General features: G+C 38.3%; 1 protein-coding gene and 1 long non-coding RNA gene across 2 annotated transcripts in view; one reads left to right on the top strand and one right to left on the bottom strand.

The window, feature by feature from the left end:
* LOC124280289 (tumor protein p53-inducible protein 11-like) overlaps positions 1–5,093 on the bottom strand; it is a 468,499-nt gene extending 463,406 nt beyond the window's left edge. The window contains exons 1-2 of the mRNA XM_046716186.1: positions 4,988–5,093; positions 1,083–1,345 (exon numbers count right to left, since the gene is read on the bottom strand). Of these exons, the coding sequence (XP_046572142.1) occupies positions 1,083–1,150 (68 nt within the window). The 5' untranslated portion in view covers positions 1,151–1,345; positions 4,988–5,093. The remainder of the gene's footprint in view (positions 1–1,082; positions 1,346–4,987) is intronic.
* Positions 5,094–7,687: 2,594 nt separating this feature from the next.
* Positions 7,688–10,374, top strand: LOC124280281. The gene is made up of 4 exons (XR_006899636.1): positions 7,688–7,818; positions 8,313–8,445; positions 9,850–9,906; positions 10,273–10,374. It is a non-coding gene; the product is annotated as an uncharacterized LOC124280281 (long non-coding RNA).
* The last annotated feature ends 221 nt before the right edge of the window (positions 10,375–10,595 follow it).

Below are 10,595 nucleotides of genomic sequence, written 5' to 3' on the forward strand. Positions count from 1 at the left end.
GTCCAGTGGGGCGCCATGGTCATCTTCGACTACCTCACAGGCAACTATGATAGGTATGTCCCAAGCCCAAGGCGACACGGTTCCCCGAATAATTATAATGTCCCAGTTTAACATCCTATTGGCTATAAATGATGTCTACCTGAATATTGTACAACTGAGTTGGTTTGAGGTGTTTCGGTTTAAAATATCACTTCAGTTACAGGATAATGATGACCCTTTGGGTCATGTGTCAAAGTATTTCTCTTTTGCACAGCTTCGCATCAAGCTTTCTGTCAAGTAATTGGGAGTGAGTGAGTGATTTCAGTTTTACGCCGCTTCTTGCAATATTCCAGCAATATCACAGCAGGGAACACCAGAAATGGGCTTCACACATTGTACCCATGTGGGGAATTGAACCCGGGTCTTCGGCATGATGAGCGACCGCTTTAACCACTTGGATACCCCACCGCCCCCAAGTAATTGGGAAACAACAGCATCCAAAGAGGTGCTATACATGATCAGCTGTACATGAATATCATTTGTAAAGTAATCACAGGCTTCTCTATGCGAGGATCAAATGTAAAGTAATCACAGGCTACTGTATGTGAATATCAAATGTGAAGTAATCACAGGGGTCTCTATTTGAATATCAAATGTGAAGTAATCACAGGCTTCTGTATATGTGAATATCGAATGTGAAGTAATCACAAGCTTCATTACATGAATATCAAATGAGAAATAATCACAAGCTTCATTACGTGAATATCAAATGAGAAATAATCACAAGCTTCATTACGTGAATATCAAATGAGAAGTAATCACAAGCTTCATTATGAAATGAATATCAAATGAGAAGTAATCACAAGCTTAATTACGTGAATATCAAATGAAAAATAATCACAGGGCTTTCTGTGTCAGTATGAAATGTGATAACATCAACCAATGTATGTGAATATCAAACATCAATGAAACTTATCAATGCAGTGAAATTTGAAAGTTAAAACCGTCACGCCATCAGACGATACTTTTCTGAAAAGACCAAACTCCATTCAATACCACAAGTAAAATGAGCATGCAGCAGAATGACAAGTATTATCGCCTACCTGCAGTCAGACGTTTCCTCCATGAGTCTAATATCGGTACTGCAAACCCGCTTCCAAAGTGTCTGCATTTAGCGAGCTCCATCTACCTCCTCAGGGACGTCCGGCTCCTTCATCATCTTACAATTAGCAACCTGCGAGCAAGCAGCGTACATCTGCCAATAACGTTGTTCCTCCACCTTGGCTGTATAGATCTAGAATGTCAATACATTCATGTGACAGGAGTTGTCCACAACCACAAGTTGATGTATGTACAACTTGCACGCCTGAAATAGAAGAAAAGAGTTATGTATTATCGCCATGTATAAGGTGCTTGGAGGGTCTAAAGCTCCTCAGTGGGAGAAGGGTCAAGCACGAAAATTAATGATGTCTTACGTGAAACTTGCACTTTGGCCCAATGTCAAAAGATTCATTATCTTCTTAGTTTGGTTGGTAAAAATACATGGGTTATCTCACTCCAGTTGCCTGAGTAGCAACATGTTTGCTTAATATATATTGGTGAAGATGAGTGAGTTTAGTTTTATGTCACATTTAGCAATAATCCAGCAATATCACGGCAGGGACACCAGAAATGGGCTTCACAAATTGTACTCATGTGGGGAATCAAACCCGGGTCTTTGGCGTGACGAGCGAATGCTTTGACCACTAGGCTAACCCACTGCCCCTGGTGAAGATGAAAAAAGGAATTTAGTCTGTGGTGTTTGGGGTTAAACCCCATTGTATTGATGACACTTTGGGTGAGTGAGTGAGTTTGGGTTTATCTCTGCATTTAGTTGTGTTAATTTCAAGTGAGAAAAGAAATATATAGAGAGTATGAACTAACAGTTTGTTTTACTGTATAGAGTGTTAGAGAGTTATAACAGTCTGGAGTGAGTGAGTGAGTTTGGTTTAACGCTGCTTTTACCAATATTCCAGTAATATCACGGCAGGGCTTCACACAATGTACCCATGTTGGGAATTGAACCCGTGTCTTCATCGTGACGAGTGGATGCTTTAACCATTAGATTACCCCACCGCCCCCATAAGTCTGGACAATATATGATGTCTTGAAAGGTGTTACAACAGGTGCAGCTACTGCTGTAGTCTCCCATCTCAGACTGCATCCAATTTGCTGCTGACTGGGTTTAATAACATCCATTGTGGCATAATAACATCCACTTTGGAGGGCCAGTATTATCATCTGTAGGAATGGCTACTTTGGATATGGCCAGTAATATACTTCATTTTACCGACAACTGGAAGGATAATGACACGGTCTATTAGGAGGCTGATTCACCTATATGGTCTTGCCCCTAGTGATAAACTGAACAATTGGATAGCACATGACAGGTCCCTACTTTTTTATACCGACAACTGGAAGGAACATGTTAGGTCGATTTTTTTATTAGGAGGGCCATGTTTAATGCTTGTTGATCATCCAAGGTCTTGAGTCTCTCAGTCTTCAGTGTTGAACTATGTCACCATGTACCTATGTGAAGCATCCCACAAATAATTTCCTAACTTTGGTAGCTGAAGGGTTAAACCTCATTGGTCAAGTGGTCAAGGCATTTAACCTCAGGTCTGTGGTTCAAACCCTCAAACAGGACCCAGCATTATTTTTGCCGCTACATATTGTTAAATGATACAAGTCTAGGATCAACCATTTAATATTCAGAGAGAGGAGTGGTTTGAGGCTTCAGTATTAAACTGAAGGAATATTGTTTCAGTCCATGCATTAAGACGTAAATATTTCTGTGACAGGAGGAACTGAACAATATGATTCTGGCATTTCTTATTTCTGTGGGGGTAAAACCTGAGGCAAACTTAATTTTTTCTATTTCACTCTGAAAGAAATTATAACAGAAAAACACAATATTTGATTCTGAAAAACAGATGATACGTGCACCTCTCCTCACAAGTGCATGTCATATAATTGTCTCCTTCTGTGTTTCAGAGTGGCCAGTATGCAAGATGCAGCAGAGAAGGAGAAATCACCAAAGATAATTCAAGACAACATTCGTAACCTTCGTAAATCCACAACAACAGGAAAACTCTGGTTGATAGATAATGAGAGTGGGCTCCTTGATGCGTACGACCTCCTGTACCACAGCGGCAGTAACGGCGAACACTTCCTTCACTTCCACAAAGAAATGCTACAGACAATGTGTATCTTCCAGAAGTCACTGGTGGATGCTCTGTACAAGCTCCATGGCAGCATCAGCCCCCATGAGGTGCTCGAGCACTATGCCAGGACATACGAACCTCTCATTGATGCTGTGCAGAAAGACGCTACCTATAACTTATTTAAGACAATGTTTTCAAAACGATTAAGTGAAGTTATTCAGTGGATCAAGTTCTGTAAGGATTCTCACCGAAGGTGACAAACACAGATCTTTCTGACTGTTCCTGATGTATATTTTGTTTCTTTTAACGTAAAAAGTCCCACATTATGATTGTGCTGCTTTGAAGATACGGGCGTGGTTCAGTGTCTTGTGTGTGATTCACTGACCTAAACGTGATTAAGTTCAACCAGAAACTTAAATGTAATTAAGTTCATACAGTGACTTGGATGTGCTTCCTTGCATCAAAAGACCAGAATATGAGAATTCACCGAATCTACAGACTAGAAAATGAGTCAGTGAAGTTTTTTTAATTGGATTCCATGTTGACAATGGATTCAGTGACAGTCACCTTCAAAGTCTCCTCAAGGTCTCCCCTTAAAAAACTTGGTATTCAGTTTCTTGGCTCAACTGGTGCCCATGAATCTGAACATTTTAATCTCGAAATACACCTTAGTTTTAACCCTCATCCCTGTAAACGTCTTGTGCCATCAGTTTAGATTTGTTGTATTCTCTGAACAGAATCTGAGCATTCAACGATTATGTGGCAACGTAAGTGCCATTTGAAAGCACCTTTACAAATTATCATTTGAAAAAAAAATACATGTAAAAGAAAGAAGACAACTTGATCAACCTAATGTTACTGATTGGCTGAAATAGGAATGTTGGAAGCGCCATCAGAAGCCCCTTGTTTCAACATCTATTTTCAAAAGAAAATGATCATTTTGTATAACCATGACAACCAGGAGTCTTGGTGTCGCTGCAACCTCACTGACACATCAAGAGGGGATAGTGTGTGTGCCATGTTTTCTCAGACTTCATCACTTGAGTGTAACCAGCACTCCTCATGTGTCTGATCCTCAATCCACCTATGAACTTGAATGAAATGTACTGCTGACCTTGGTCTGAATGACACCAGAAACATGGAACTGACATTCCCAAAGACATAATTTATTTTGTTTGATATCATCCTTAGCGAATGTGGGCTGATTTGTCTGATCATTGCTTCAGACAGGGTTCAAGATGGAGCCATGATTCAATTGGAGAAGGGAGTTAGCTGTGTGTGATGAAACATGTCACTGCTGAACTCATGTGAATCTAATAAGATGGGTTTTACCTGTTTCACCTCCTGCTGCCAAATCTTAATTGGTGAACAGAATTATGATTATATGAAATCTCTACTGACCCTCCGAGTTTTCCAAGATAATTCACTTACTTAATTTTCATCAGCACCTTCAAACAAGAAGTATTTTTCTAGAAATTAAATGTTACTTCAAGAGATATGTTTCTTTCACATTTTTTTCCCCTCAAATTATGAAAATACAATCATTTACTTTATTTCGATTACCAACGCTGTTGGCATAAGACATTTCCGCAAATAAGTAAAACAGGTGCGCGAATTATATTTTGATCGGAAATCCATTGTCCTTGTATGAAGAAACAGATCTCTGGGTGTTTCTTGTCTGTATATTGTGGGTGTTATTGTAAATTATTTTCATGTGTTTCTGTCATGTAATAAAACAATCCAAACCATTGCAGTCTTAAATGTTTGATTGGCATTCTTGTTACGTTTGATCAACGATTTCCTACCTCAGTCCACCTGTTGGTGGAATGTCAACTGCGATGACACAACACGCCGACAATGTCGGATCAGTATAGCACGTACTGCACATGCATGAGCAGCCGAACAAGGCCAATGACGTCAGTAGTATCATCCTACCACTTATTGTAATGAACACACGGCTACCAATTTAAACTGGAGTTGCACACAGTCAACGAAACGTGTCAGTTATACAAGATTTTAACCTGGCATATTTAAAGATTAACTAAGTAGAAAGATTACCTTTCGACAGGGCGTTAGTGCTTTATTCTCAAACATTTTGTCTTTTATTCTGCGATTTTTGTGGGAGACAAAACAAGTTTCAATCAATGTTTTCATCTGAAAGGCGATACCCAACAGGTTCTAATTTACATACATGACATGTTTAAGAGCATCCACAGAACAATATTTAGCTGTATGAGTTATTATTTTCTGTTACACGAGAATTGTCCACAGTCGAGTGGTATTTTTTTAAAATAATTACCTTGTTTGTTGTCAAACGCCGCACTCAGCACTATACCGGCTATGGCGGCGGTCTGTAAATAACAGGAGCGGATACAGCTTTTTGAGAAAGTGGGGTGTACAGTTAATTTTCACCCGATTTCACGAGAGTTTCAGTGGTCATTTAATAAACGCCTATGAATAACCCAGTGATCAGCATAATGGGCATTGGTCTTCGACATCTGGATACGACGACATCACGACCAAGTCAGCGATCTCGACTTCCCGACCTCGTTAGTTGCCACTTACGACAATCATTGGTGGCTGGTGACCAATTCTAAAGATCTTTTGAAGCTACAATGTAGAATTATAAAAGAAATATTCAAGAATTGTCTGAGTGCGTATGTTGGTTTCACATGAAGCGCTAATAAAATCTCCACTATAAGTCAGTCTGTTTCAGGCACGCACACATTGTAATGCTTCTCGCGTTGATCTCAGTAACGATTGTCACTATTTCTCAAATTACTACCTTTCTCCTTGGTAGTTTTTCTTTTCTTTGATAATCATAATTTTATCTATATGAGGAAAGAGAGTTACAATAAATGTAAATGACTTAACATTTCCCTTGCAAAAAAAATATTATACTTTATTCGCCCTGAACTCTGCGTTCATGCTTGGTGGAGATCTGACTACATTAGCCTTACATAAACATCTGTACCACGACCGTATAACGGTTGAGGAAGGACCGCCTCTTTGGTCTATTGGATGACACGTCTGTCTGCATACGGAAAATAAGTGGTTCGAACCCGTCCGTGTCATACAATATAACCCCAAAAGATGACACTTGTTACTCTGCTCAACTCTCGACATTAGGGCATGAAACAAAGAGTCGAAGTCAGTTTAATTTAGTGTGTCTCAGCACAGGCCCTCGTGTCTTTGCGAATAAAGAAAGAATATTTTATATTAAAGAATATTTTTTTAGATGACCCCCGCCTAAAAATACTTCACACTAATTTCGCAGTACAATGCATCATGACATGATCATGATTTATTGTACTGTGAAGCATTTCGAGTCGGGGGTCATCTCAGTTTTTAAAAAATATATTTTTAAATCTTTAATCCTCGCAAAGACACGAGGGCCTGTGGGCCTGTGTGTCTCAGTCGGGTATTCACGGTAAAGTCATTGCGGCATGGTTAAACTGTGGACTCAGGCTTCAAGCAAACGTATACACATGTTGGTTATAGAAGTTGATTAATCCCGTTTCACCTTACCTCTCCTGTCTTAAAGGGTAGATCATAATTTCAATAATACAAGGGCATATACATGCATACATACACAATACACATGCATAACATAATCATTTCAGACAAAAACATGTTAATTGCTATCAACAGAAACGTTTCCTAATACAACCCGACATACAACCCAAGATTCATTCCACGAATTACCGGGAAATATCATCAGTGGAAGAACAAACTGATATACTTGATTGACGAACCAGTTGTCGGAGGCTCTGACAGTCTATAGTGATTGATCTTAATTGTGAACTACTAGCCTATGATCGTGGATATACTCCAATTAAAAAGAAAATAAATAGTTCTGAGTCTGCCACAGTAGGTGCACTTGTCTATGCCTTTACTGTGTGCAGCCTTGATGGCACCGGTAGTGAATAATACAAGTATATTTTAGTCACTTTATGGACCAACTACACAAAACCGACCAGGAGATATATACTCTGCAGTAAATATTTCATTCGCTAAAAGGTATGTCCTAGTTTTGCAGCATCTGTTTCCATTCTGTTGTCGCAGCATCAGAAACATTAATTTTATGTTTTGTCTCTTGGCAAGGATATATTACAGAGAGCCCACTTGAGTGAGTGAATATGGTTTTACGTCGCTTTTAGCAATATTCCAGCAACATCACGGCAAGGAACACCGGAAATGGGCTTCACGCCATTTGAGAGAAAGATACGTTTTATAACGAGTAGTGAAAATTGAGTTCCGACTGGATGACAGACTCTTTGATACACTGCAAAGATACAACACGGGTGGATACAGCTTTTATAAAAATAACAATGCTTGTTCGTGGTTCATTTTGTAATACAATTCAACATACATGTATATTAATATTACACGCCTTTTCAACTTCGACGTTCAGGGATATACAGACACATGTTTGGATGTTCCGATTGTTTTGCCTATTTGCCGAACTGTGAAACCGGAAGTCGTCTGACGAGCACTGAGGGTAAAGTTCAAGTGGTGCCAATTTTGTTCACACGATGCCAGATGACAAACCGACTAATGAACATTAACTACATTGTTAACCGGCTTATGCTGCCCAGGTTTTTCCTATAGTGTAATTACCTTCAAGGACAAACAAGTAAGGAAAAAGACAGGAGACGGCTTTTCAGATCTACACAAGTATGCTTTAATTTCAAGTGAACTTAACAGTAGTGTTATTATTGTTGCAAGAAGCGTTTTGGTCTGCAACCATTTGATGAATATGTTTGATTTATTGATTTGTATGAGATAGCACAAGAGAATAAGTTCTTAAGTTTTGCGAAAAGTATTACAACATTATGATTCTGAAAAATATCCTTCATTTGGACCGGCCCTTCCCGGTTTTAAAAATGTATTCAACGTTTGGTTTTCAACAAACGTCTAATGGAAAAACAATGGCATTGTGTATAGTACTATTAGTAGGCGTCAGTATATTGTCAACAGACATTATCCTTTTAAGTTTGCTTTTACAATGACAAAATGGACAGCACCCCGTGTATTTCCCCACCCCCTGGCAAGCCACTCAGAACAGGGACTATTGCAATGCAAAACAGTTATTGTTTGTATGCAGCTTCTTTTCTTTTCTTTTTTCAGTCAGTATCAACATAATGAAAAAGGATTTTGAAAGTGCTATGGTAGTGAAGAGATCACGGAGGCTTGAGATTATCCCTTTTGAGCCATGTACAAGTCGGAAGCGCAAGAGTTTTGTGACGTTTGGATTGGTCTAGTAAGCTTTATTTTTTTAACTTAACATTAAAATCTTCCAGAAATGATTTCAAGGGAAACATTATTACGAGTAGATGCAAATATTTTGGGCACAGAATGTAACTTTTAGGGGGCTTCTTCCATGGTATTTAATAGGCTAGGATTTTGATGGTGCTGTGTGTTTTTAATTTTGTGTGAATTATTTTCCAGTCATGACATTACAGTAAAACAATAGTGCTCAGCACAGCAAAGTAGATAAATAACTTTCCTTTCTGAATATACTGGTTTTGGCCATGGTTTTATTGCTAATGACTTTAGGTGAGCAGAGCAAAGATAGTTTGGATGTAATCTACTGCTTTTGGTTGCATATAATGCTTCGGAACACTGGAATCTGAATCTTCAATTTTAATTACAAGACAGGTATTCAAGTAGTATTGTGTTTACAGTTATGATCTTTTAATTGCTAGCAAAACAAATAATTTGTGACGTCAACTTGAGTGCAAGATGCAATCCGTCATGCAGATCCTAAAAAAACAAATATACCCAATACCAGCAAGTTTTTAATATGTGGCAAGTCTAGATTGCCACAAATTCTTCTGAAAATGAAAAGAGTCTCTGGTTATATTTGATGAGTTAATTTAGGAACCATTTTCTTGTTAAATATGTTCATTTCTGAAGCAAGATGATACTACTCTTGTCCAGGAAGACCAATCAAAGAAGGGATGAATCCCAATGATTATCTTTCTTGAAATTTTAAGTCATATGTAACAGTGCCTACATGACCTGTGCTACAGAATATCACTTCTCCCTCAGAAAATTTACTTGGTCACTTCAAAACATCAGAGCAAATTTTGACACACACTGCAATCATTCTGCCAATGCCAATACTTGTCAGTGGAGGGGCTTTCAATGTATGGGGACTTTTAATCTTTGCCACTTTCCAGTTGGAAAATCTTGTAACTTCTGGCCATGATTAATGTTTACTGGTATGTGGAGCCACCTTCTTGTCAACATCTCAGACCTATGCCCCAACACATGGCACATTTGTGCAATGAAACAGTGCATGAGATATATATCTTTCCTCAAAAGTAACAGAACATTGAATGTGCATTTGGTAAAGACATTTTTGTTTATCAAGACCTAATGAAAAAAAACACTGTACAATTTTGATGATGATTAGAAAATGAAACCATCTAAAACCATGTTGTATATTTTGCTTGTTGATTGACTATAGACATCTTACAAATTCATCCCTGTAAGTTTGTGTAAATGCAATATTTTGGTCAGTACAGCTTTAGGAAAATTGTTGTTCATATGTGAAAATGCATAAATGTATTCTCACACTATTAATATCCATGCTGTCATGTTGACTGAGAACCAACCACTTTGAGGCAGGTAATAGTTTACACCTGTTTTATGTTCACAGGGATAAATTCCACAGCAAACAGATGGACTTTTTGACGTAATTGTACAGACATGGCAGGTAAGGTCACACACTGAAGCCTCATTTAAGTTAGGTTTCAGTGTTGACAGAAATACTGCACCACAGAAGGAATGCTTTCCTCTCAGTTATTTGTAATAAATGTACTGATCACTTGACAATGCTGGACCACATGGGCTTAGCAATTAGCACATGTCCTCTAGTATGACACTGTTTCCCTAATTGAAGGTATCCTGAGGACTGGAAGAATTTTGATCTTTTCTTGCTTAATTTCAATCCATGCCACTATCAAGTACAAGTATTGAAACAAGCTATCAAACACCTGTATAATCCCATACATGGACATCTTCCGATTTTAATAGATGTTAAAAACCTGACTTCTCTAACCTCATGTCTTCTAAATTTCAGAAATAAGATCCGACATTGATGTGGTTCTGGAGTGTGTGAAATGTCAGCTAAAAAGCCCAACCGCTCTTCATCAGTCACTTATGACCTTGTCAAGTCTCTTTTCATCAGGTAGATAAACTGAATAACAGTCCGATTTCATTTTATGTTGAACATTATGTTTTTCATGGAATTAATGTTACCTGAATATTGACATTAACATACGAACAAATCATCTGTTGCTGAACACTCTAGACAAGACATTGAAAACATGCTGTGGATTCTGTCCATAACAACCATGATTTCATGTTGCAAATCAAGTTTACCCTCTACTTTGTGTGAGAGTA

The sequence above is a fragment of the Haliotis rubra genome, unplaced genomic scaffold (genome assembly GCF_003918875.1).
Source record: "Haliotis rubra isolate DU_JTF1 unplaced genomic scaffold, ASM391887v1 Scf264, whole genome shotgun sequence".
NCBI classification, from domain to species: Eukaryota; Metazoa; Mollusca; class Gastropoda; order Lepetellida; family Haliotidae; genus Haliotis; species Haliotis rubra.